This window comes from Chelonia mydas, chromosome 10, assembly GCF_015237465.2.
Source record: "Chelonia mydas isolate rCheMyd1 chromosome 10, rCheMyd1.pri.v2, whole genome shotgun sequence".
NCBI classification, from domain to species: domain Eukaryota; kingdom Metazoa; phylum Chordata; order Testudines; family Cheloniidae; genus Chelonia; species Chelonia mydas.
The window spans coordinates 82,352,530-82,380,298 of NC_051250.2; the positions used below are offsets into that span (position 1 = coordinate 82,352,530).

Consider the following 27,769-nt stretch of genomic DNA (forward strand, 5'->3'; position numbering starts at 1 on the left):
CAAACAAAAACCACACATTAAATGGACAGTCAGACCAGATCACTCATCGTGGGCACCCAAAATTAGCAGACCCTTGGAAAACGTGGGGCCATAGCCTGTCTGGGCTTTGTTTTCACCATCCATAAGATGGGGATAATAATGACCTCCATGGCAGTGTCTCAGGCTTTGTTCTTTTGTATGCGCCACCTGAAGAAGAGCTCTGTGTAAGCGTGAACGTTTCCTCTCCCCCCCGCCCCAACAGAAGCTGGTCCAATAGAAGTTATTGCCTGACCCAGCTTGTGGCTCTCGTATTTGCGAAGCTGTCTGAGCTCCTGGAGCATGGTGTAAGTGCAGCGTAGAGTTGGTCTATATAGGAGAAGGGCTCCACACCCAGTCACTAACCCCCCTCTGCCTCCTAGCTCTTGCCCATCATGCTCACTGCTGTCTTTCACTCTCCAGGCCTGGAGTCTCTGAGGGACAGCGCTCACTCGACCCCCGTGCGTTCAGCCTCTCACGGCGATGCTTTCATGTCCCATTCGCGGAGCAGCAGAGCTGAGAGCAGCGAGAGAGTGGCAGTCATCTCTGACGAGATCTACAGCCCCGCGGACAGCGTGCTTCCCACGCCCGTGGCAGAACACAGCCTGGAGCTGATGCTGCTCTCCAGGCAGATCAATGGTGCCCCCTGCAGTATTGAAGAAGAAAAGGAGTCTGAAGCCAACACACCCACTGCAACTGAGGCTGATGAGATGGGAGGCGAGTTCAAAGCCTTGTGCCAGGGTGTTGGTGGCAATGGCGGGACACAAGCTGCACAGGTGAATAAGTTTGTTTTAAGTGTCCTCCGTTTGCTCCTTGTGACAGTTGGACTCCTCTTTGTTTTGCTCCTTCTCCTGATCATCCTTACCGAGTCTGACCTTGACATTGCCTTTTTCCGTGATATTCGCCAGACCCCCGAGTTTGAACAATTCCATTATCAATACTTTTGTCCCCTCAGGCGATGGTTTGCCTGCAAAGTCCGCTCCGTGCTGAGCCTGCTCATTGACACCTGAAGGCATGACTTCCTAATAACTAGCCAGGTGGATTCAGACGATACCTGCTACCAGTTCCCAGCAAAGGGGACCCATCGTGGCACCATCGGCCCATAAACTATGTCCTCCTTTCATGAATCAAAGTACACTGCACCCTAGGAGGTTTGTTCCTGGAAGAAGAAAGCGATAGATTTATGCCAGATTAAAAACGCATTTATTTAGAGCTCCACTTTCCTGAAGTATTCAACCATTCAGTTTTTAATCCTTGAAGTTTGCAGAATAATTTAAGATTTTAATTTTCATAGATGTGTGTATTACTTTGAAAGTATTGAATAAGAGGAATTTATTTTATTACTACTGATTATTGCATTAGTGTCAGCCAATAGCGGAGGCACTAGTTCAAGACTAGAGATATTGCATTATGCAGGAGCTTTAGTAATGGTGCTACTGAGTTGTAATTTAAATACTAGTGTATTGTTTCATGATTAAAACTGCCTCTGTGCACAGCACTTCCACCTTCAAATTCCTTTTACTACCCAGAGCTTCTTAACTGGCAAATGGTTTAGTCCTTAGAAAGCGATCTGGTACAATACCATTATCAACTTAGAAACGTTTTCACAAACAACAGAGTGGGCAAGAAACAGGGAAGCCAGGAGTGGCAGTGTCTGTTCCTTTAAATAGCATAGAAAGATGTGAATACCTATCCTATTCTATAACTTAGGCCTTTTCAGAATATGTTAAGCCTTGAACCTGTAGTGCACCACAGTGGCGTTTACTATAGAGGTGTTAAATCCCTAACGACAGTGGGAGTGGAGTCTATGGGGGGAGTAGATAAATGTACTCAGTTATGTCCTACAAAGTCTGGGTGTGTAGTTAGGAATCATACCTGATGATCTGGAATACGTTTTGCCTCAGAAAGTTGTGCGTGTTTTGTATAAAAAATAACTGTTAAACCTATATTTTAAACAAAATAGCATTTTGTTATTGATACTAATCAAGTCTTTTTAACTTTATGGATTAGACGAACATAGCGTGATATACAAAATGACTGGAGTAAGCCAATTATTTTGAGAATAACTGGTTTGTAGGATGGGACTCTAATGGCAGATTAACCCATTACTAGTTTTGGAAAAAAGAGCAGCAGATTTTTTGAAATGTTTCAAAGGTAAAGAGCAGTATTACAGAAGTGGAGACAACACTGGAAAACACCAAGACAAATATGAGCTCTGTCCTTAGGGGGAAAAAGTGTAATTAACTAATTTCTGTTGTGACATGAACACTTGACTCTTATTATTTGGCAAAAATAGCAGCCCATTTGTAATGGGAGCAATAATCACTACTGTACAGTTTCTTGTGAAGCTGGGCATATTTAACAAAACAGAATAAAAACAGACTAGCAAGAGTTTCATTTCATCTCAGGGAAGAGATTTTAAGCAAGCCGAGGCCATAGACCCAATTTTAAAAGTCTGATTTACATTTTCTACACCATCAACCATTTCTGTGCACGAGTTCAAGCACTGCTGGTGCATGCGCATGCACACACACACAAACACGCCCCCATTCCTTTTGAAGACTAGTTATGATTTTGTCCTGAACTGGTCAATTGTTCTCTTTTGCCAAATGCTCAATCATCAATAAAGAGAACAATCAAAGTCAATTAGATTCAGACTATTTGTCACTGCAATAAATAAGGTCCATTTTACTAGTCTGTCAGATTTTTTTTTTTTTAATGCAGTTTGTCACTTTTACTTTAAACATTAACCATGGCCATTTGATTGTCAGAAGAGCTGAAAAAGATTTTGCATTCAATTTAATATTAAGTTGTGAATGCCAACCACAGGAGGAAAAAGGCTAGATTTTTACATGGATATATACCGTTTTATGCAACATAGTAAAATTAACTTTTAGTGTAGTGTTCCTACCTCAGTCTGTAAATGGTGTTTCTATGCAGTGAGTGATAGTCTTAAACTAAACATTTTTCATCCTAGGTTAAAGATGCAGTATTCCATTGTTTTAATTGCTAATTGCTAATACTACTTGTTTGTCATAACAATACATTATCATTCAGTGACAGGTGCAGCTCCAATGTGTTGTACTTTAAACATTTTCTTTTTCAAAAACCACAAGATATGAAATATTAACTTTGAAAAACTTTTGCATCAGTCTGCTTTTAGAAGAGTAATAAATACCACACCTTGTTTAACCTTTTGCTGTTTTCACCTGGCATTTTATCCTAAAACCATTACAATTAGTAATTTTTTAATCTTATGGTTTTTTCCCCTCTATGTGCCATGTTTCATGTTTTGCTAGCTGTTCGTTTTATCTGTCATTTGTATAAAAAGTCATTTCGATAGTTCTTCTATCAGAGGAAGCAAAACTCTTAATAAAGAATAGTGTACTGCATCTTTAAAGCAGTAGAGGGTAAAAATACCTGAAAATGTGAATTTCTTAGTTTTCATAGAAGTTAACCTTTCATGTGCCAAATACTGTAAGTTACTTTTTTTCCCTCCAAAATAATGTACCTTTTTCTACATATTCAATATGTAGTTAGCATAAAATCATTGGTGCCATGAAAAGTATTTTTAAATTTAAATAAATATTTAAGTATCATGAAAACAAGAGTTGGCATTTTTTATTTTTAAATAAATTGCTCATTTGACTGGTGATAGTTAATATTTTACAGCTTCAACAAGTTTTACTTGATCAAGAACTGAAGAAATTGGCCCTTAAACACAATGGGTCCAAATTCTGCACCCTTAACTTACGCTAACTTCCCATGGGGGGGGGAAATCAGTGCAGAATTTGGCCTTTTAAGCAGAGAAATTCCAAAATTACAAACACCGATAATGCAAGCATGATCTCACTGTATCATTTTATGCATCTGCATGGCTAACAATTTTGCCTTCATCCTCGTTTTCTAAAAATCCATCCTTTGAAACATGGAAGGGAACCAAAGAGCTGATTCAGGCACATTATAAACATGCATTGCTGCCCGGATGAAGCTGACCCCATAGAGAAAGACGAATCTAACACATCATAGAGACAGGCACATCTATCACCTTCTGCTCCCTCTTTCTGTTCTGCTGGGCATTGGGCCAGTCATGGCTAACTGATCACAGTTAAACTCATTACACGCAGCTTACATGCAGAGTGTGAATACCAAAGCACCTGCATTTTGAAGCCAACAGCAATTAAGCCGGACTGAAAACGGCTCACAGAGCCAGCTTCAAGAGCGAAGGCCAAGCCAGGCTGGGAACTTAAGGCAGAAAATGGCACAACTTTTTTGCTTACCCACTGCAGAGGTCATTGTGTAGCAGAGTGGTGACACGGTGTGTTAAAGTGACCTCATTTCAGCTGACTTCTGCAGGACCCACTTGTCCCTTGAAACCAGAAGTGCATTAGACTTGAGCAATGAAGGTTTGTATCCAGTCAAGTGTAATGATCTTTTGTATCACACTGTAGTTTTTAACGTTTGCAGGGTGAATCAGTGTAACCCTTCTGCCGGGTAGTTTAGGCAGCAACAAGTGACAGGTTCCTCTTTTACAGAACAGAACCGGCTCAACACACACCCACCCTGGCCCCCCAACCACTCCAGTAATCTAGGGGAACGAACCACCACCCTGGGTGCCTCCAAGAGCTCTCTCACGAATACCGAGTCTATGCAGAATACAAGAAAACTTTTATTAAAGATGAAAACAGCATTAATTTGGGAAAACCCTGCAACCAGGATTTGAAAGTACACCACCAAGAAGTAAAACACCCACCCCATAGTATCTTGGGCAGTGTCCATGTTATCTGAGTCCCACCTTGTGCTGTTGGTTTCCAGAAGAAGGGCATGGTAGAGACTTTCATCCCTTGGACTTCAACTCATTGTGTTGTCTGAGGGACATGTCTGGGGGGGTTCACCTCTTGCTCCTGAGGGATGGGGGTGGTGGCCTGCCAGTTTCTCTGCCATGGCTCCCCAGCATCAGAGATGCAGCAGTAATGGTGGCAGCGGTGTTCTTGGGTTCATCCAGTTCTCAGTGATCTCAGCTCTTCAGTGATTTCACAGGATAGCCGGGAACCTCTGCTGCCATCTCTTCTGCGCTGTCTCTGTGCCAGGGCTAAGGTTAGCGCCTGTAGGCCAGCATATCACTGAGAAGGAGCCAGGCCTCTACAATGCGTCTAGTCAGCTGTCTTAAAACAGTGACGGGGGAGGATCAAATGGCTTCTGGCACCTTTAAGCCTGGTTGTGTGGACCTGTTTAAATACCCCCTCTGACTCTTACATTTGGCATCACTACTCCTGACAATGAGATAGGTTAAAGTTAGGGTGACCACCACCCCCGCCCCCCCCCCCAGGGCTCACTAAGTATAGTCCTGCTGTCTTTAATATTGAATGCAGTGGTAATGAAATGTTATCCTTATTGTATGAGTACAGTGAATTTTAACCCAAAACAGCCAAAATCAATCACTTCAGCAATGAAGGTCTGTCTGCTGATCCCCTGGGCGGAATAGGTGTGTCTCTGCAGAGAGGCGGCTCTGAGGTCTTTCCCCCCAGATCACCATTAGCTGTCAGGGGAGAGCTCATTCAGCACCCGCTCACACATCAGTGAAAGTGAAAGCGGGTCAAGCAGGGAGAATGCAAGTGTCCACCCAGCTCTAAACTCCTTCAGCCACAGCGTCTCATGAGCCGAGAGGCCTGTGGCCACTTTGATTCCTCTGCGCCCAGGCTGCTCCACTCCTTCCTTTCCAGACCTCTTTGTGCCGTTGAAGGAAAGGAGAGGCGGGCAGCGAGCAGTGGCCCACAGAGTAGGGGTGTCTATGCAAAGAGGTTTTAGTGGTCCTATCCTGCAAAACACAGTCTGAGAATATGGGGCAGTGAGGCTGAACCTGCCTCAGGCAAGAGGTTTGATGCAGACCATCTCCCCTTGGCCCAGTAACTCATTATCTCCTGTTGCCAAGAATTATCTTACTTCTCAGAAAAAAAAAAAAAAATCATCCACATCTGGGATAGCCTTGAGCCATCAAGAACAAGCTGAAAGCAGGACCAGAAACACAATGCCCTCTTTCCAAAGTTTGAGCCCATTCACACAAGAGCGTCATGGAAACACAGAACAGTCAGTGCCACCACCTGCAACTCTGACCCCTTGCCAGATGCTAAGGGAGAAAGAGTGAAACATCTGCAGCCCCTTCCTAAAAGGGACTGCTCCTGTCAAGGCAGCGATGATGATCTAGCATCCATACGAAAAGATGCAATACTACAACCAATACTAAAAGAAACTACTTTGTGACACTGGAGGATCACAACTACAGATCTTTCCTACACAAGCTAAAAATCAAGAAGCTAGCAAAAACTGACTCCAGTGTCACTTGTCAGCAGTCAGTATAGTCGTTCCTTCTCAGTCAGGCCAGACTTGTTGATCTGGTAGAAGACCATTTGGTATTCATAGTTATGTGGACTTCCTCCTGGACTTCTCTGTGGCATTTGGTACTATTCACCACCATATACACCTACCATGCCTCCAAACAGCTGCAGAGGAGCATGGAAATATCCTGAATGGCTCAGGTCTTTCCACTCAGACTGAACTCAGAGTCTTTATGGTCAGTTGTTCTCCCACATCCAAATCCCTCAACTGCAGAAGGGCAAGGCTCAATCCTTTCCACTGTATTATTCAACAGCTTAGCCACCTTAAAGAGGGAATATCCTGCTGCAACCTTAACTATTGTCAGCTTTACAATGAAACCATTAGGCAAGCAACAATGTGTGATTTGTGCTTTTCTGCAAAACCCTGTTTATTTTATTGTTACCTCATCCTCTCAACTCACCCCATCCTCTCTGTATTTAGACCACTTGTGTCCTAGCCTACGTATAGAATGTGATCTTTTTGGGGCAGGGACTGTTGTCTTTGTTACATATCCACAGTGCTTCCAGCAACGGGACCTTAATCCCAGAGACGAGTTTGAAGGTGCTACCATAATAATGAACCCACACAATGACCCCCAGCTCTACATCTCCCAATATTATCTGTGAAATTTCATCAAAGTGCTGTTTACTTTCATTTCCAAGTATCAGTGAAGACGTTAAATAAAATTACAGTTCCCACCTAATGCAGCATCTCAAAACAACTGATCAACTCAATGTATTGCTATTTATTATCGTTGTCTTTACGCAATTCTCAGTGCACCTGACAACATTCATTTACACACACCAATATTAAACAATTCTGGGAGTAAAATTTCATGGCACAATGTCAGACATTTTACTAAACGGATATGTTTTACTGAAAACAGACTACGTTGTATAGTAAGCTTAAGGTAAATTTCAGGAAAGCCACAATCATGATGTATTACATCTAAAAAGCAAGTTGAGGCCCAATCTAGAAAAGGTCTAATGTTAGAACTATACATGATAAATATTTGTTAAAAGGTCATACTTAAAATGGCTTTAGGAAATATGACTTTTTATTATGAATGCTGCTTCTCCCATACCTGGATACACACAACTCACCATAGGTTGGGGTAGTAGGATTGCTACAGATTTAATATTTGTAACTTATTAAAAAAAGAAAACAGAATGCTTCCAAATTAATAAAATGTAATTTAAAACCTTGTAATGCATATTTTTGTCCTGAGAAACAAACATACTTTATGTAGGAAAAAAATTCAGCAACTTTTTCAATCCTTGAAAACGTGGAGACGACCACTGGAGTTACCACCCACTAAGATATTCTTTGTAGGGTGCACAGCATTGATGGAACAAACAGAGCCAAGGTAATCTACATTATAAAAAGAGTGTAACTGTTCACCAGTATCCTGGAAGATTTCTATTTGCCTTGGGCGTGCCATACTGCCAACCACAAAACAGTCTTCCTGTTTAGGGTCCCATATTGCTCTGAACCTAGTTAACCAGCGTCCTGTGTTATTGTTATGTCTATTCAGAAAAATGAAAGAAAACATAAAAATCAAACACTGAATTTAGTAAGTTGCATATTTAAATACTGCCATTTCAGGTGCTCTTGTTTAGAGCATCCATTAGCCACACATCTATCCTCACCTTCTAGCCATCATCATATTCAGCTAGTTTGGGAATGGTACTTTTCAGAACCGTTCAACACTACTCCTCAACAGATCAGAGGAGAAGTGTACATTAATGATAAGAGCCACCCCTTTCCTCTCACAGACCTAGAGGAAGGGACTGTAACAGGACAAAAAGGAGAACTAAAGGCAAGAAAAGTGTAGCAAGAGATCCTCTGACATAATAAGCAACTATTTGTAAAAGGTACTCAAGCTCTGGGATTGTCTTGATACAAATCCAGGGGAAAACCATTAAGCCTTTTAAAAAATGCAAAATTTTAAACTTTCAGGCCAGCCATATTAATACCAACCCCTCAGTGACCCCAGAAGTGGCAATGACTGGTATGATGGAGGGAGTCCCGCCTTTCTTGTTCACAGAAAGGATTTTTAAGCTTTAAGCCTGGGCGAAGCAGGAATGAAGGAAAGGGAATAAGGAAAAGATAGATATCTCCATTTATAAGCAGTGCCCTTTATTATCAAAACGTGTTGCTTTGAGTATCTTGTTCAATTGCAAAATATTTTTAGAATTACAAAATAATTTTAAAAAGAAACACCTATGAGACGACACCCTGAAACATGAGAAAACTTCTCAAAAGTACAGGGACATAACAGGCTTTAATACTCTAGTTACACAGAAAGATATTAAAAGCCTCCTCACAAATCTAGTGGACTCAAAGCTGGCTATATACACCCCTGATCCCGGGTTTAGCTGAGGACCAAAGCCAGTCCTCCGTCTAATAAAGAACAGCGTCAGGGCTGCTCTCTCTTATGCAGCTGCCTAGGACACCAATACCTGTTCTAGTAGCTGGAGAATCACCAGGTTGAGGGCAAGCCCCAGCCATGCCCCCCTCTCACAGGAAAAGCCACTGTGACAGCTCTCTGCTACCCGGCGGCTCTCTCCACCAAGTGGTTATGCTAGCTTTACAGCAACTCAAAGCAGCCAGAAAAGGCAAGATCCTTAGCACTGGTATATGTACCTTACCTGACAGCAGTGAGAACAGGAACCGTAGATGATAAAGAGCTGGTATCATAGACTCTGTGAAGTAAAGCAAATCATAAAACTATATAGAAACACACACACACACTAATAAAAACAAGATTTTTCCTGACTATATACATAGGCATTTTACAGGTATCAGACAATACAAGTTTTGGAATACAGTAATAGGTTCTGTACTTGTGAAATCCAATTCAGGGATAGGTGTTAAAGTCCTGATTCCATTAATAGATATGCATTCTAAAGCAAATTTTTGTATTTTTGAACAGAATTACTTTAGTTTGTTACCTTATAACATTAGAGCAGAGCAGGGGCTGCAGAGGGCAATTTAAACTGGGGAGGGGGAGGCATAGATTTGCTCCTCCACCTGATCTTCCTCTTCCCCTCTCAGGTGCCCTACCACACCAGCAACCTAACACCCCTGGCCCATGAGCCCCTACACCCACACCCTCCAAATCTAAGTGAGTGGCACTGGGACCTGGCATGTGGGGTCACAGCACCACTCAAGTTTATCCCAGCCAAAAAAAAAAAGTTAACTAACTTGAAGTCTTTAAATCATGATTAAACAACTTCAGTAACTCAGCCTCAAGTTAGGGTCTATTACAGGAGTGGATGGGTGAGGTTCTGTGGTCTGCAACATGCAGGAGGTCAGAGGCTAGGGATTCACAGCCTTTTTCACTGAAAGCCCCTCCCCACACTCTACCCCACCATGCTATAAAAACTTCATGGCCCACCCGTGCCACAACTGTTTTTCTGCATATCCAGTAGATTAAAAGTCAGGACCGGCGTTAGGGATAGCAAGCAGGGCAACTGCCCAGGGCCCCGCAAAGCTAAGTTGTGAAGCCGAAGCCTGCACAGCCAGGTGGTGGGGCTCAAGGCCCCAGGCTTCTGCCCCACACGACGGGGCTTCAACTTTCCGCCCTGGGCTGCAGCAAGTCTAATGCCAACCCTCCTTGGTGGACCCTCTGAAACCTGCTCACGGCCCCCCAGGGGTCCCAGACCCCTGGCTGAGAGCTGCTAGGCTAGATGATCATGATGATCCCTGCTAACCTTAGTCTATGAAAGCGCTGGTGCCCATTCCTGGCTCCAAAGCCTACAGAGTAGAGGGTTACCTGATGTAAAAAGCTCACACAGACCCCCAGTACTAATATGCTCCTTTGAAAATATATCTGGAATAGCTGAACTTCTATGTTTGTCTTGTTCAAACTGCAAAGATTTATGAAGTCTTTACTACTGGGTTGGTTCCCTATCACGCCCTACTTTTTAAGAGTACGTCTTTGAATATCTGTTGTGCATACGGAGCTGTAAAGATGTATTGCAAGGAATATACAAGAATTTGTGTAGCTGCATTTCCTCCTGTCTACACAGAATTAGTATCTAATATATACATGTAATTTATGAATTAATAGCAACCATCCATTTTGAACGATGACGGTGTAAGCACCACCACAGTTCAGTTACTGTCTGTTGTGCTGCAGCATTGCAAGTGGCTGAAAAGTCCAATTCTTGAGCAATAGTCTTTGCCGTGAATAACCCGGGGTAAAGCACAGGGCCAGAAGATGAAGCCAGTGTACTATTACAACTTGAGGCCTGCTGCGCTTTCCTCTTTGCTCTCTTCACTGTCTTCTCATCCTCCTCTCTCTGACATGTCAGTTATAGTGATATGACTATTGCATACATTCTTGAAAGAATAAGATTTTGTTTTTAAAACACAGAGTTTTGTATATGGCCTGATTTTTCAGCCTTAACCAGGCCTCCCATTTTGTGCCTACTATTCTGTGATGTAATTTAGGTTACTTAAACATTTAAGTACCCGATTTGTGGATGTAATCAGATACTTAGATGTCCAGATTATTTAAATAACGATCACAAACTGACAGCATGAAAAGTGAGACTTTTTAAAAAACACAGTCCACACGACAATTTCAGTCCTAATTATGTCATATGCTTTATCCACCTCTAGGCAACATATAAAAACACCAGCTCTTTTGTCAGACTTTTAGCAGCAACACTGAAGAAATTCAGGACCTCAGTGCTTGTAACTGCTATATGTGGACTCATTAACCAGGTTTTTTAAAAGCTAGCCCTATCACTGTGTCTATTTATGGTCACAGTTGTAGGTTCTAAAGAGAAGTGAGGGCAAAAACGTAAGCAAAGAAATCATTAGTTATAAAAACTATTACAAGAAATTCTACTTAAAAATGTAAAGAAAAAGCTATCAAGAACAAATATTAGGCAGTGAATTGTACTTCTGTATTCTCTTCCTTCCCACACCCTTACCTCAACATATCATCAGCACACGTTGTTACCACTCTGTTACCAGTAATAGGTGAGAAATATGCAGAAGCAACACTCTTTGTGTGTCCACTGAGAAAGCTTATGGGCTTGTTTTCATTAGGCTTCAGGTATCGTGTATCAAAAATACAGACATTCCTGCAAGACACACAGCGCCGTTTTAGAACAGGTATCATTATGGAATGTTAAGTAGTTAACTAACTACTATAAAGTCAAGTAGTTGCATAATCTTTAAAATTTAAATTTTCAGTTTTCACTTCCATGTAAGTGGAGGAACAGAGTGTACTAGCTGCACCTTAAAAAAACCTAAATACAATAATAATTGCCTTTTAAGAGCTAGAATGTATAGCACAGCCTGCCCTAAACCACTCACAAGGCAAACAGTAATTACAAATGTCAATTCCTTCATAAGCCATTACCAAAAGCCTTTATTTCCCCAAGGATGTGAGCTGTAGCTCACGAAAGCTTATGCTCAAATAAATTGGTGAGTCTCTAAGGTGCCACAAGTCCTCCTTTTCTTTTTGCAGATACAGACTAACACGGCTGCTCCTCTGAAACCTAAAAAAAGATGCTACTCATTATTTTTGAAGTGGCACCATCCATGAAAATGACAACTGCGGGTGTGCTAGTACTTTTAATCCTCTTTTCCCAAAAACAAAGTGTCGCATAGTGTCCTTTTCTTACTCCCAACACCAAAATATTAGGGAAAGCCAAATTATATCAGATTTTAAGTTTCTTTGTAGAACGTTTTCCAAAATGATCAGAAAAACCTTGAATATACATATTTAAGTTAAAAAACTAACTTCCCTATTATAAATATCAGTAGATGATTGCTCTCCCCAAACCGATCCCATTTACAGCTGATTCCCAATGCCTTGCTGTGAAACCGTTGCACAGAGTTCTTAAAGCACACAAGTCACTGTAATACATTTTGAAGTACATACACTGCACCAGCAGCAATGAAATACTGTCTGTTCACTGGATGAACATGGACAGTTCTTGTTGTCTTTGAATTAATGTTTGCAGTAAGTTCAGAAGAAGTTCCTGGTGTCCGTCTGTCCACAATAGCCACGTCACCATCCCACTGTCCTACCACCAACGTGGAGGCATTGTTTGCCAAGAAGTCAAAGGAAGAAAAGCGTTTTTCTTCACTTCTGTACACCTAAGTATGAAACAGGCGTTTATGTAAGGCAATGTATAATTGGTTAAAAATAAAATCAGACTAATCAACTATTTCCATATTGATACTTCACAGCAATTGAAGTATACAATAGAATGTAATCTGCTTTAACTACAGCTATGTCCTTTCACACTGAATTATGCTAGTAACATCAGTTAAAACAGCAGCAGTGATCCATTTAAGTAGCTTTTTCATGAGAGCAGGTGGAATACAGAAAGTGTCTCTATATAGGGTATTTTGGACAATAGACTGAACAGAATGCAAAGTATTTATAACTCCCACATAAGGTCTTGTCATCCAACTATTTCCACAAGCAAAGGAAAGACTCACCAAGCAAATCTCAGTTGGGTACTGAAATGGGTAGTACTGGCTCTGTCCCCACCCCAGGCCCAGGGGTGCACCAAGAAGGATCAGGCTCCATGGAATTTGAGGAACAAGCTCAGAATGAGGAGAAGCCTTTGTCCACGCCAGTCTCCCAGCATAGTGGCCATTATCCACAGTTAAGGTAATGGTACTTTAAGCAACATTAATTTAAGACTTCATTACTGTGCCCTCCAGGGGAACCTGGCCACTGGCAGCACTCCTCTTGTAGAAGCCATGTGACCATGAGAAGCCAGGACCAGGCAAACAGGAGAGAAGAATTGCAAATCTCTTCCCAGGATCCACAAAGCTAGGATGTTGTGTGTCACTTGGCCCCTTTGTGGGGTTCTAAGCAGTTGTCTGGGGAATGGGTGAGAACAATTAAGCTAACGGGAGTTTTACGTTGCACCATGATTGATATTTTCAGAGCTCCTCTAAAGAAAAACTGTTTATTTGCTGCTTTAAAATATACTCTTAAAAAAAATGAAGAGATTTACTGGATTAAATAGTCACATGGATGCAGATGAAACTCATTTTAACATGAAACAGATTTCTTTAGTGAGAATAAGTTAAAGAGGGTGTCCATGACATGTTATGAGGATGTTTTCTTAAAACACCGCAGTCAAATCAAAAACAAGGCAAATTTTCCAGATATTTGATTGGCTATGTGGTTTCCAAATTTTTTTTTTTGGACTGTATTTTTATGAAAAAGTTTTTTATGGTTATTTTATGTTGCCTTATGAGGGAATACTGGTAAACTTTCCAGCAATCCGAGGAGCTAACAAATTATTTTTGGTATTAAGTGGCTGAATATACTTCATAGCTATATATATATTGATAGATTCATAAGGAGACTTATACATAATGGAACTGCATGAACATTCACCTCTTCAAAGATAGCTCTGGTAACATCTCCACATCGTACTGTTCCATCATGGCTCAGGGATAGCAAATGAACAGGATTAAATGGAGAAAAATACATGCAGCTTACTGGTTGACTATGTGGTATAAAGACATATACTCCATCTTCAGATTTAGAGTTCTGAAAATAAAAAGATTTAATTAACACAATGTTAAATTAACCATGTCATTTCTACTTTTACATTTATTGCTCTTTCAAAAAGTTACTTATGTCTCAATTCTGTATCACAACTAATATTGATTTGCTTTTTCCTAATCTTTTCTGAATGATTGCATACAGCAACAAATTCATTCTGCTAGGTAAACTAATAGAACAAGACTGCTTCCAGTAGTCCAAATTGCAAATGTAGCCCTATTTGAGCCTCTCTGAGGCAAGTCGTTGGAGCCCTTGATCAGGCTAAACAGCCATTGATGTCAATGAGTTCTGCCTGAGGGCATAGTGCATGATTTTGCTCACAATTTACAGTTCAACATGCTACTGACAGGCCTATGCTTTGTTTCCCCTCATCCTTTTCATTGCTGTACAACGGGCTTAGTTACATGAGCTAGACATTTACTGTCAATTTCATAATTACTATACCTCCCAGAGAGTAAGAGCTGCAACTTCTGCTATAACTTATTTCAGAGGAGCAGCCATGTTAGTCTGTATCCGCAAAAAGAAAAGGAGTCCTTGTGGCACCTTAGAGACTAAGAAGATTTAGGTGCTATAACTTAAAGTTCTATTTCATCATATTGTTTTTATTGCTAGAATTGGTTTACATTCAATTTGGGAATTAAAAACTGGACAGTAAAACTTTCCTACATCTTATCTTCTAATAATGCTAATACCACTACAGCATCCAATCAAAATTTAAAATACAGTCAAATGCTTATTTTTTGGTTCTGGTACTCTCTTCCTTCTATGGATGAGATTCTTTGCCCCCAAACTGAGCTACCTTCAGTAAACCTAGACTGAATTCAGAGAAAACTAAGACAGCTATTACATCTTAATTAGTAACACAAGCTTCTCTTGTGGATGAGCTTTCCGGAGGAGGTTAAAGTAGCATTTGCTTTTCCTTTATCATTAGTCATTTGGAGTAAGAGGGTGAATAGGTCTTGTTGCCCATGCACATTATGATAATTCTGTAGGCCTAATGTACACAACTGTACATGGTAATGTGATAATTTCTGCCTTATTCCACTGGAGACGGGAGATTCCAGGCTTATGGCAAAAGCATTTGTTTCTTGTTCTGTTGATTTGCAATATTATACAACATAGAATGTAGGTCTGGAAGGGGCCTCAAGAGGTCATCTAGAGTCCACTCCCCCATGATAAGGAAGGCGTAAATATCCCTAGACCACCCTTGACAAGTCTCTGTCCAACCTGTTCTTAAAAACCTCCAAGAATGGGGATTCTACAACCTCCTTAGGTAACTTGTTCCAGTGCTTAACTATCCGTATAGTTAGAAAGTTTTGCCCTAATATCCAAACTAAATCTCCCTTACTGCAAACTAAACTTGTCCTATCCTTGATGGACATTGAACACAGATATGGAGAAAAATTACATTAGGTCATTTTTAGAGGGTTTTACAATTTATTCCCATTTTTTTGGGAGTCACTCCATGGCCTGTATTATTTGTGTGTTGCAGCAATGACCAAAGGCACCAATCAAGAATATAACCATGTTGTGCAGGGGGCTATACAAGCATATATAAAGATATAGCTTCTGCTCTTAGAATTTAAGACAATGTAACAATTCTAACAAACAACAGAAGAAAAGGAGGACAAGCGTTATGAAAATAGGTACCTAAGAGATCAACGATCTTGTGGGTCCACCATTACTTTAGTACATGATCACTTTATAATCTAACATTTTTATCCTCATAACATCCCTGTCAAGTAGGGGAGTACTATTATTCCCATTTTATAGGTGAGCAACTGAGGCACAGAGAGACTAAAGGGTAAAGTCCTAGCCCCTCTGAAGTCAAAGGGGGTTTTGCCACGGACTTCAGTGGAGGTAGGATTTCACTCTAAATGCATTGCCTGTAGTCACAAAGGGTGTCTCTATGGCAAAGCTTAGAACCGGACCTGGGACGGCTGGCATCAGAACCACTGGATCATACTTCGCCTCGTCATGTAACAACACTGGTTGGCACAACCTGATGGTTCTAAATTATGAAGATTTTTTTAACCCTTTACATAGCTGGTATTATTCAGTTATCTTTGAGTTTCTTTATCTAGCTAAGATCAGCTGACTGATTTCTTGGAGGCATCAAGGCAGAAATGGGTTTTGAGGAGGGTTTTTAAGACATGAAGGGCAGCAGCTTTACACACTAAGTCAGGGAGGGTGGCTTCATGTATAAGGGACAGCATGAAAGGAAGAGCAAACAGCTGCAGAAGAGAGAAATGGGCATTTAAGATGGGCATCTATGGCAGAACAGAGAGGATGGTGACACAATAGAAGATATTTGCAAATAAGTAGTAAAAGGCAGAATTGTGAAGGGTCTTAAAGAGGAGGACAAGAAGCTGGAATGTAATGCATTAGAAAAACACAGTGCTAGAGTAGACAGAGAGAGAGCTGGGACATTCAGAACAGTGGGCAAGGAAGATTATACTAGCAGCTTCATTCTGTATGAACCTGAGGGAGCCGATGTGGGTGTCAGGGAAGCCAGAGTGAAAGAAGCTACAATAATCAAGTCACAAGAGAAAGACATGGACAAGAACTTTGATTGTAGGAATAACTAAGACAAGTTGATTTCAGAGTCAAGGTGATATGAAAAATAGTAGTAGTTTTGATATGCTAACAAATTTTCAATAATGTTCTACAATGTGAGAGAAAGGTCGGTGAGGTAATATCTTCTATTGGACCAACTTCTGTTGATGAGAGAGATAATGTAGCATAAATAAAGGCATGATAGTGTGTGATGGCATAACAATTTTATTTACACTAGTTGAGATGACATGATTTCCTCATTGCCATCATCCCAATCTCATGCACATAAAGATTGTATTGCCTACCCCCACTAAACTGTATTGTCTCATAGATGTTACCTCCTTAGCACTGGAGCCGCGCTTCAGTAACTGTCTACTAATCAGATTTACTAAAATCGTTCTCACCAGTTATCTGACTTCCCACCCCATAAGATTCCCAATAAATGAATCCTAAGCACAACCCTCTCCTCCCCCAAAGAGATATCACACAAGCAATTTACCAAATCCCAAAGACCAATCTGTCCAGACTTGTCTCCAGCTGCCACCAAGGTCCTGCTTTCAGAAGGATGGATAGCCACAGAAAATATTCTATTTTTGACAACTTTTGTAACAGCATCTTCACTCAGGATCATATGACTCAGACTGGCTTTGTATCTAGGCAACATCATTAAATTGTTAGATATTTCCCGCCGAAAAGTTAAAATTGACAGAAATAAGTTGTTTATAGATTACCTTTCTAAGTTACATATGTGTTTTTCAGTATCATTAGGGTTTATCTGCATTGTAAGACAGGGAAAAAAAGTACCAGTTAAATTTGGGCACAAATTTACTGGCAAAGTTATTATGAGCTCAGGCTAAATGCCCCAAAAAATTAGTGAATTCTGACGGATACCTGACTTATCTTTGTCCATGTATCCAGAAACCCATCCGTTAATTCACTGCTCTTATTCTGATTTGTAGGTACCATTGGAAGAGGTCCAGGTGGCAACTGAGGCTATTTAAAAGGCAGAAACAATGTTAAATACCCTGTGCATCTTTTACAGCTTCCCAACCAGTTCATTCAACTAGAAAAATGGATAAGCAAAGGGAGCTATTCAGCAATTATATATGCCACAAACATAAATCTATCCTTTCAAGATATTAAAATGTGCATAAAAAGAAATTCATATCAAAATCTCTCTTATTCCAGGAGGGAAGGGCAGGAAATAGTAAATACAAGTGTGTAAAAAGGTGGCCTCCTATACCCTTTCCTTTTCTCCCGACTCTGAGAAGCATCGTCTTCAACAACTATATATTGCAGAAATTTAGCGTTATTTCCGTAGTAATACAAAAAACCTAAATTATCAACTCACATAGGAATATAGTTTTACATGTTGCTGTATAACTTCCTCAAATAAGGTAGTACATGTCTCAGGAAAAAAATAAGCTAACAAAAAGTTAGATTCAAGGTATGCTGAAAACAAAACCCGAACAAGAAAAATATGAATTAACGCTGCCACAGCTGAGTCTATGAATTACTGAGCATACATAACATTCTATCAAGATTCTATAATGTTATGCAGAAGTGGGAAAGTATTATTTCTTCAGCTTGAGCCACAGAACACAGAATTAACTATTGCACACTCCACTTCTACCATCAGATTTACTTTCAATAGAACTTCTCAGAGCATGCTCTGAAGAGATCATTTTGAATAGAATTTACTTTGTTTCTGCCCAACCCTAGATCACTTTCACAGGGCCATATTCTCCTGTTCTTGCTCTTGAGAAGCCCCACAGAAGCCAATGGGGCTTTTCATGGAACAAAGTATTACTCAACATGAACACGGGTGGAAGAATCTGACCCATACTATTGGCTGCATGAAAAACTTCTCAAGTATCTCCAGGTTATCGAATAAAACTTATTTAGCCAATTAGGGATAAGTATTATCACAGCCAAACCCATTCAGATTTATTAAAAATTTCAATATCTCTAAATAAAAATCTAACATGTTTTCATAAAGCTGCCAAATATGCACTGTACTGTATTTCTTCTTTTTTCCTTCACCATCTTACATATTCATCAATTACTGGTTCTGGCTGTGCTGGAATGTCTGGCAATGGAACTCCTGATGGATCTACTCTTTGTAAGCGCATAGATCTTCGACGTACTGTCTCAGCTTCTGTCTTTTTGGGCTTAACTCTAGAGGAATGGAAATAGTCAAACAATATATATTCAAATAAGCCATGAGTTCCTATGGTAAAGGAATCCAAAATAGGTTTGGATCTTTATTTCCAGAACTCTGACCCAGACTAATATCACAAATAGCTTTGATTCATTCTAGAAATGTGTTTTGCTCACAGAATCAGAAATGTAGGGCTGGAAGGGACCCTCTCAAGAGGCTGTCTAGTCCATGCCCCTTGTGCTGAGACAGGACCAAGTATACTTAGGCCATCCCAAACGGTGTTTACCTACAAAAGAATTACTACACCACATTATGTCTTTAGTCTACGTTGTCTAGGAATCAGAGTGGTAGCCATGTTAGTCTGTATCAGCAAACAGAACGAGGAATACTTGTGGCACCTTAGAGACTAATTTATTTGAGCATAAACTTTCGTGGGCTAAAACCCACTTCATCGGATGCATGCAGTGGAAAATACAGTAGGAAGTCTATACACAGAGAACATGAAACAATGAGTGTTGCCATACCCACTACAACAAGAGAGATCAGTTAAGGTGAGCTATTATCAGCAGGAGAAAAAAAAACCTTTTGCAGTGATAATCAGGATGGCCCATTTCCAACAGTTGACAAGAAGGTGTGAGTAACAGTAGGGGGGAAAAATAAGCATGGGGAAATAGTTTTACTTTGTGTAATGACCCATCCACTCCCAGTCTTTATTCAAGCCTAATTTAATGGTGTCCAGTTTGCGGGTAACCATAGCAGTGCCACTGACTTGAAGGTATACATTGTCCCCAAATGTGAAATAGTTATGGGTGAGGACAAAGTCACAAAGTTCAGCCACCAGGTTTGCCGTGAGAGTGGATGGGTCATTACACAAAGTAAAACTATTCCCCCATGCTTATTTCCCTCCCTACTGTTACTCACACCGTCTTATCAACTGTTGGAAACGGGCCATCCTGTTTATCACTACAAAAGGTTTTTTTTCTCCTGCGGATAATAGCCCACCTTAACTGATCACTCTCGTTATAGTGGGTATGGCAACACCCATTTTTTCATGTTCTCTGTGTATTTACTTATATCTACCTACTGTATTTTCCACTGCATGCATCCGATGAAGTCGGTTTTAGCCCACGAAAGCTTATGCTCAAATAAATTTGTTAGTCTCTAAGGTGCCACAAGTACTCCTCGTTCTTTTTGTTGTCTAGGAATGTTTACCTTTATTACACTTTTGGTTTTCAGTTATGATCTACCTTCTCCCTGTTCTCCTCTCTCCCCAACTCTAGCTATTTATTCAGTGGCAAACAACTAATTTAAAGCTGCTTGGGGTTATGTCATCCTGTGGCAGAACAGCGAGTGGAGCAAAACCCAAAACTTCTGAAATCAGGAAATGCAAAGTTAAGGTTGCCCATGCAAGCTTAGCTCTGACCTCTTTCAGCAATGCCCTAATACACCCTGTTAACACATACGCCTTTACTTTGCCAACCCCACAGTTGCTGAAATGTACACGTTGAATATGTCTCTCTCCAGGCCTCCATTCTATCCACTAGTCTTCCTTTACATCGTCTTCCATACTGTATTTTATTTTCTTCTTATTCCTCTGTCCTGTAGCTTGTTTTCCTCTTTTTACTTAATGCCAGTGTTTCTATACTACTTATACCTGTACCTAATGTTCCCTTTTATCCTTTCAATTTTTTCCTCTCCAGCTCCCTTTCCCTTTGTTCCATTATCAGACTGATTTTTTTCTTCTTAGCCGTCAAGCTCGATATCACACTAGATGACTTCTTGAGGTCCCTTCCAGCCTTAAATTTTATGATTCTATAACAAGTTGCTCTTGAAATCTCACTGAAAATACAATCGCTACTTTCATGCTATTTTGACCAGAAAGACATTCATACTACCATTACTTCTTTTAAAAAAAAAAAAAAAAAAAAGATGAGGTACAGAAATAGACTAAGTGAAAACCTACCAATGGAGAAGTCACATGGACAGTTTAAGGTAATTGGTGGTCTAGATCAGGGGTTCTCACGGCCTCAGAGTGCAGCCACCAACTCTTGCTGGTGACTGCTGTTACAATTTTAACTAAAATTCCTAATTAAGTTTAGGAAAGACAGAAATAAATATGCACATATACATGTCCAAATCATTCCAATTTATTTATGTTGGTATTTTTTGCAGACTCAAAAATAATGTACACTTGTCTCTATTCTTTACTGGAACTAAACAGAACAGAAACACAAATAAGGTGCTTTGCAGGTTCTTGTCTTTTTTTGTTGTTGTTTATTGTGTGTTTTGGGTTGCTTTTTTAAAGACTTGCTAACTATTAAGTCTGCTATTGTGAAAAGTGATATTAACAAACATACAAATATTACTTTTCACACGCAGAAGACTTACGCAGCCCTGGCAAGCCCAGGGACAAATTAAGCCCTGGATGGGGAGGTGGGTACAGTGGCAGTGAGGGCCAAAGGCAATGAGAATGGATGGGGGGCCAGGAGGGGAATGGATGGCACCCCAGGGAAGGTGAGGAACTCACGACAGCCTGCTCCTCCAGCATTTGTCTCTCCAGAAGGGGACAGGACCCAACCCCTGCTGGCAGCCTCGGGGAAGGGACCACTGCTTTGCCCTGTCCCCCATCACAGTCCGAAGGTTGTGGCCACAAGACAAGCCCCTGGGGGCCGCATTTGAGAAACCCTGGCCTAGATCAAGATTTAAATATGTACTGCATACATATATAATGAAAAAAGTAGAATTAGCAAAAAAACGTTGATTTTTATTTTTGTTTAAATATTGATGTTATTTTACCTTTTGATTCCATGAGATTGTCCTTTGGTTGCCATTTTGCGAAGTCTTGCAGCTGACTTTAAAGAAAAGTGTAGAAATGTAAGAAATATAGTCAGATGAACAAGTGGTTTTTTTGGAATATTTTTGTGCAATGCAATTAACTAAAGGAAACTAGTGATTATGAAGTGACTAAAAATTACAGTTTGTGTGTTTATTCTCTCAATTAATTATCTGACTTGTTCAGTTTACCAGTCAAATTTTCCTAACTTCCAATTCTACAAACTAAAGAGTAAATCTGAAACTCAAACCTGTGTTGTGTCTACCTCTTGTTCTTTCAAGTTGTTACCCACTACCAAAAAAATTCACTGAATAATGTAGATGGCAAACAAGAACAGAATACAGTTCATCTTGCTATTCTACAGCTGTATTCATCTTGCAGTGATAAGAAAAACAAAATCCTGAACAAGAAGCACCAGAGAAAGTGACTTTGAACAGAAATCATATTTTAAAAGAGACGCCAATATATAAAAACTTATATTAGATTTTGAATTTATGAATAAGACTCATAAGAGGATTAGATATATAAAAGCTGAAATATCAGCAGTTTAATTCACTATAATTATAATCACTATGGGACTTGAATTCAGCATGCAACTGCAGGGATAAAGACCAAATTGGGGGACAGCTGAGTGCTTGTTCAGTGTTCTATTTCTTTAGACATACGGAACTTTAGAGTGGTTTGTGTACACAGGTAGGAAGGAATCCAATGTGCTACATGGGGGGGGGGGGGGGGAGAGGGAGGGGCTTAAACTTGTCTCCACTGAGCTCTTCAGAGACATCTGGGGAGATTTTTTCAAGTCACTCCCTCCTACTCCAACCACAGAGGTTGAGTCTTGGTGAGCATAAGCCCTATTTCCTCCCAGCTAGGGCTCTCTGTGCCTCTGCACCTGGGACTGAACAGTTCCATCTCCAGCTTTTCTAGCTCTGTTGTGAGAAGAAACAGCAGGGCCTGCGCAGAACCAGCTCTGGGTGAGCAAAGGAGTGGCCTTTCAAGGAAGCTTACTCCTTAATGCAAGAGTGGACCTATGAGGAAGAACAGAACAGAACACAGGAGAGAGAAGGAACCTGGAAAGGAGAAGAAGAGCAGGACCCGCATCTGTAGATAACATTTAAAATCTCACTACTTTAATTTGTTGGATTACTTCCTCCACTGTGTAGCAGTATAATACATAGCACTTATAATGCTTTCCATAATTTAAAGTAGTTTATACATATTAATGAATTAAATCCCACCTTCAAAAAAAAAAAAATAGAGCCCTATCAAAAAGTATGCACAAAGTATAATCAGATCACTGTGGGAGATCATTGCAATATATCATTGCAAAGTCAGCTGTGAAGTTTTTATGCCTCTCTCTCAAGCATCTGGTATAGGCCACTGTTAGAGACATGTCTCATAACTAAATGAACTATGGGTCAGTTTTGGTATGGCAATTTCTATTATGTTTAGAGTGACAATTTTATTCTTATTCTAGGGAGACATCATACAAACCTCAAGCAGCTTTAGAGAAGCAAAAAAATTAGCATTTTCTGTAATGTTCTTTAGTCTTTTTCTTTCATAGGCTGACAGCTGTGAAGATCCATCCTACACAAACAAATAAAAGCAATTACTCTGTAGGATAATGTTTAGGATATTACACAGAGTGCACAAAAAAGGCCTGGACTGTTGAGAAAATAAAGCACTGTACAAAGTTGCATGGCCTTTTTTTTTTTTTTTGTAGGTTCCAAGCTTCTCTTACAATAAATGTTACTTTATAGTGAGGAGTACCTGACATTCCTCCATTTCCAAACAACTGTTAAAGTATGCGGTCATTAAAAGCAAAAAGGCACCAAACACTAGAAAGCTGACAAACTGGTTAAAACAGAATTGGGAGGAACGGGGGAAAAGTGGCACATTACACCAAACTCCTAGGCAGTAGTGCTTTAAGAGAGCTCCCTCAGTGTGGCCAGAAAGTGTCCAATCACAGACATGAATATCAATTTATATTTTGCCTTAATACAAAGAGAAGCTGCGGATTCTCTGTTTTGCCCTGCTGCAGAAGCATTTTCCCTCCCACCCCCCAAAAGATACACCACAACAGGAAAGGATAAAACAGACCAGCCCCAAAGACTGATATTTAAGGAATGGTGACTGAATTAAATTTCTTGAAGGCACACCTGCTGAGTTTTGAAGAAGATCTGAAGAAAAATGTGGGGGAGCTAATCAATATGGTATCTTTAGAAAACCTTTAATTGCACATATTGACCGAAGCCAAGCTGGTTTTGTATCAGGATAGGAGTGTTTTGCTCAGCTCAGGCACACACTCATGAAGATGGAGTGTTAAAGATTAGTCTCAAAGTTCTTTATGGATGTTAAAATTATTTCAATACCACCTTTAATATTACATTGATAAATAAGAAACGAAAGCCTGAGGCAATTATACAACACTGAAATGTACAACAATACAGATATTAGGCTGTCTTATAATAGTTGTCTGTGGTATTGTTTATAGAAAAATTGAGTCCTTTTTAGAACTAAAGGTAACTAAAGTCTTTATAAGAGTGGAATTATTCAGATATACATCTTTCGGTTATATTCATAAGCAAAATACTGGATGCAAATGGAGTAAGCGGTGTGTTATTTCTTGGTACCTTAGAGAAAAAGGGAAATGTGGTACAGTCTGAAAATTATTATTTGGATTGCCATAGCACTTAGGAGCCCTAGTGACAGACCAGGAACCCACTGTACTAAATCCGGTACAACTACAGAACAAAAAGGCAGACTCTGCCCGAAACAGCTTACAATCTAAGCTTAAGAGAAGAGACAACAGATGGCTAGACAGACAGAGTACAAGGAAATGACAAGACAATATTGGTCAATAGGATAATAAAATAGAATAATTTTCTTTTTCTGGTAACAAAACTTTTACGAACCAATCCTGAAACTGATACTACTCAGGAAGGCCCATGTGGAGTCAGTGGCAGGATCAAGACTTTAGGTTGGATTTTTGCTGTCGGGATTTTGTTTAGCTATGACTACTTGAAAGAAATAGTCTCTCATACATTACAGACTGTCAAGATTAATTATGTTAACTATACTAATATTTATCTACAGCCAATATGTATTGTTAAGAAAAAGATCTAAGACGGAGGGCTATGTAAAAATGAATAACTTATCTTGAATAATTATGAAAAACATGGTCTTCTTTTTCTATCTTTAAAAAAAATGAAGTAAAATAATTGCATTCCCTTAAAAACAGTACAATAATTTTATTCCTTTTGCTATTTTCTAGGGGGCAAACAGTTCCTCGTTTACAAAATCATCAATACTTGAAGTTTCAACATGTAAAAGATGCCAAATAAGAGAAATTGAGGGCTAGGCTAAGAATAAACAGAGGAAGCTAAAAGCAAAAGAGAATATAGTCACAAAAAAACTCAATGTTTGGTTTCTTACCACATAAGAGACATCGGAATTACTTCCTTCACTGTCTGTATCCCAATTGTTTTCTGAATCATGACCAACTGTAACCGAGGCGTTTGTGGGCGACACCATCCTACTTTTATGATGAAGTGAAGACATACTGGGGATTACTCCTTGTGGACTGGAAGAAGCCTTGTAGGATACATCTCTTATTTGCTGACTTGTGGGATCATCGCGGGATTTTTTGACTTTTGGTTCTCTTTCTGAAGGCCCTTCAGTACTAGAAAACTTTTCTAGTAAGCGTTTCTGGGGCAGACGTTTGTTGCGTTTCTCTTCTTCCATGGATAACGGGGTGAGAAGAACTTTCACTTGTTTTCCAAAAACTGCTCTTCGTTCAGCTTTTTCTGATACGTAGCTCATACTGGGGTTGTCTTTAGGTGTCTGCTCCTACACAAATGAGGTAGAGAAAAATATAAAGTATACTATGCTCAAATAAATGTGTTAGTCTCTAAAGGTGCCACAAGTGCTCCTGCTCTTTTTGCGGGTACCGACTAACACGGCTGCTCCTCTGAAACCTGCCCTAGAGCTCAGCTCCTGTAACTTGTCCCCACGTAACTAGCAACAGGCACAAACCATGGGAAAACCAGGGGCATATTAAATATACAAACACTTCAGTGTAAAAAAATAAAATAAAATCCTGCTGCTGGGTCTTCTCCTGCCTCATAGACGGAGCCCAAGGCGTGGAGCTTTCCTCCCAAAAGGAAGGGCCCTTCCCAGCCTCTTGCTGGGTCCCCGCTCGCAGAGCAAGCGCCGCCGGCAGCTCCTGCCGATGCAATGGCCAGGAAGCGCTGACAACACGGGGATGAAAACATCGGCCCGGCGTTGGCCCCGCGGCTCGCAGGGGGCTGGCTCTCCGTCCTCCGGGACCAGGCACGGCCGAGCCCCCGGGCGCTGCGGGGAGCCGCCCCCCGCGCCCCCCAGGACCCCGGTGCACCGCGCGCGCGCACAGACCCGGCCCTGCCGCCTGGCTGCGCGAGGCCGGCCGCGCGCACGGCGGGGGGAGCCGCGGCCGACGCGGTCCCCGGTGACAGGCCGCCGCCGCCGCGGTGGGAGACGCCGGGCCGGGTCAGCCCCTTCAGGCGAGGAGCAGGTGGCGGGACTCGGGCGGGACGGCGACCCGGTCCCGCCCAGCCGCGGCGTTTCCTTTCCTCCCGGCAACGCAACTGCTGCCTGGGTTTCCTCCTTCGCACCCGGGATGGGGGCCCTGGCCCTCTCTGGCTCAGCGGCGCGTGGGTGCCCGGCGCTGTACAAAGGCGGCGGAGCCCCCCCCAAGCGCGCCCGACGCCAGGGAGCGGAGCCCGCCGAGGAACGGGCCCGGCCGGCGGCCCCCGCTGCGGCTGGAGGGCGCTGCCGCCGGGAAGGGAGCGGGGCTGCGGCCGCCCCCGGGCCGGGCTCGCTCGGGGCTCAGCGAGCCCAGGCGGGGCGGTCCCACGGGCGGCGCTGAGGGCGGAAGAGGCGCCCCAGGGGCCGGTCTCCCCCGGCCGCCCCAAGCGCCTGACCTGCGTCCGCTGCCGGGCGAGCGGCGAGAGCGGCTCCTCAGCCCCGAGCGTGCCGGCCTCGGCCAACGGCATCTCCCCGCGCGGCGCGGGACCGGCGGGGGCGGGGCCTCCCCTTCCCGCTTATGCAAGGGGGCGGGGCGCGGTTACCTAACGGGGGGGCGCCCCGCGGGGCTGCGAGCCGCCCGCACAGACCCGCCCGCCCCGGCCCGGGCAGCGAGCTCGCCCCGGCGGGCGCCGCGCGACCCTCCCCTCAGAGGCGCCCCCGGCGGGCGAGAGGAAACGCGGGCCCCTCCGGTGCCGGGACGAGGGCTGCGGCCGCCCCCCCGGCCCCAGGGGGTTTCCAGCGTTTGGACTCAGCGAAGGCCAGGGCTGGAAGGGACCTCCGGAGTCATCCCGTCCCGCCCCCGGCTCACAGCAGCGCCAGCATCAACGCTGCCCCCCCGCGAGCCTCCCAGCCAGGGCTTTGTCAGAAACCCTAAAAGCCTCTAAGGAAGGAGAGTCCACCCCCGCCCCAGGGATCCCATTCCAGCGCTTCACCCCCCTCCCCTGAAATCGTGTTTCCGAATATCCAGCCTAGACCTCCCCCCCTGCAACTTGAGACCCTTGCTCCTTGTTCTGTCATCTGCCACCCCTGGGAACAGCCCAGCTCCATCCTCTCTGGAACCCCCCTTCGGGTAGCTGACGGCTGCTGTCAAATCCCCCCGCACTCTTCTCTTCTGCAGACTAGACAAGCCCAGTTCCCTCAGCCTCCCCTTGTAATTCATGTGCCCCAGCCCCCTAATGATTTTCATTGCCCTCCGCTGGACTCTCTCCATATATCAGGCTGGAGTCCTGTTATAAAGAAACATGCTTCTGCAAGCACATAATACTATGGTGATCAGTAATGATTAGAAAGTAATGGTTTAATGAGGGAGGAGAAGTAACAGGTAAAAGAATGAGATGAAATGTAATTAAGGGGAGCTTGTAATAGCTAATCAGACTAGCATAGCATGGCAGGGTAGGGGCGAAAAGCACATTGCTTGGCTCATTTAAAACTTGCCTCCATACAGCACTACAAAATATAGGAGTTGAATAGAGATCAGGTGAGATTTTTCTTATCCTCAGAAGGTTACCAGTATGTTACTATGTTGCCAAATAAGAGTGGAGAGTATGTAAACAAATTTCCACAACCTTTCCTGACAGAAGTGAAGAAGCCCATTAGCTGGTATTATACAGAACAGAGAACATTTGTGCATTAGTCCCAGAGTAGATGAGCTAGATCTTCTCCTGGCAATAGAGGAAGGTAAAATGTCTTTCCTAGATTTATCAAGAGA

General features: G+C 42.1%; 2 protein-coding genes across 9 annotated transcripts in view; one reads left to right on the forward strand and one right to left on the reverse strand.

Moving 5' to 3' along the window:
- FRMD5 (FERM domain containing 5) overlaps positions 1–24,883 on the forward strand; it is a 319,313-nt gene extending 294,430 nt beyond the window's left edge. For 3 of the 6 annotated variants that reach the window (XM_037910121.2, XM_037910122.2, XM_037910126.2), the window contains one exon: positions 439–2,730. In XM_037910121.2, the coding sequence (XP_037766049.1) occupies positions 439–1,025 (587 nt within the window). In that variant the 3' untranslated portion in view covers positions 1,026–2,730. Of the gene's footprint in view, positions 1–438; positions 3,621–24,769 lie in introns of those variants that run through there. The other 3 variants (XM_037910124.2, XM_037910123.2, XM_043523261.1) reach the window with 2 other exon arrangements.
- Positions 1–26,587, reverse strand: WDR76 (WD repeat domain 76). 3 transcript variants are annotated; one of them, XM_037910119.2, is made up of 13 exons: positions 26,457–26,587; positions 24,931–25,344; positions 22,990–23,082; positions 21,462–21,517; positions 18,556–18,682; positions 17,396–17,497; positions 17,236–17,279; positions 17,004–17,157; positions 13,778–13,933; positions 12,296–12,513; positions 11,337–11,489; positions 9,042–9,095; positions 1–1,174 (listed from the first exon to the last, which is right to left on the reverse strand). In XM_037910119.2, the coding sequence occupies exons 1-13, from the start codon at positions 26,526–26,528 to the stop codon at positions 1,123–1,125; spliced, it is 1,695 nt and encodes a 564-aa protein (XP_037766047.1). In that variant the 5' UTR covers positions 26,529–26,587; the 3' UTR covers positions 1–1,122. The 3 variants fall into 3 exon arrangements, with proteins under 3 accessions (XP_037766047.1, XP_037766046.1, XP_037766048.1); XM_037910118.2 differs by lacking the exon at positions 1–1,174 and adding an exon at positions 4,668–7,916; XM_037910120.2 differs by lacking the exon at positions 1–1,174 and adding an exon at positions 7,928–8,180.
- Positions 26,588–27,769: the final 1,182 nt, after the last annotated feature.

Bases quoted from the DNA above. Each gene is read 5' to 3' on its own strand.
- WDR76 (XM_037910118.2), bottom strand. From the start codon at position 26,528: ATGCCGTTGGCCGAGGCCGGCACGCTCGGGGCTGAGGAGCCGCTCTCG. The intron at 9,096-11,336 runs GTAAGGGTGTGG...TTTACTTCACAG, and splicing joins TGTGCTGATGATATGTTGAG to AGTCTATGATACCAGCTCTT. The intron at 7,917-9,041 runs GTAAGGTACATA...TTTTCTGAATAG, and splicing joins CCTGTTCTCACTGCTGTCAG to ACATAACAATAACACAGGAC.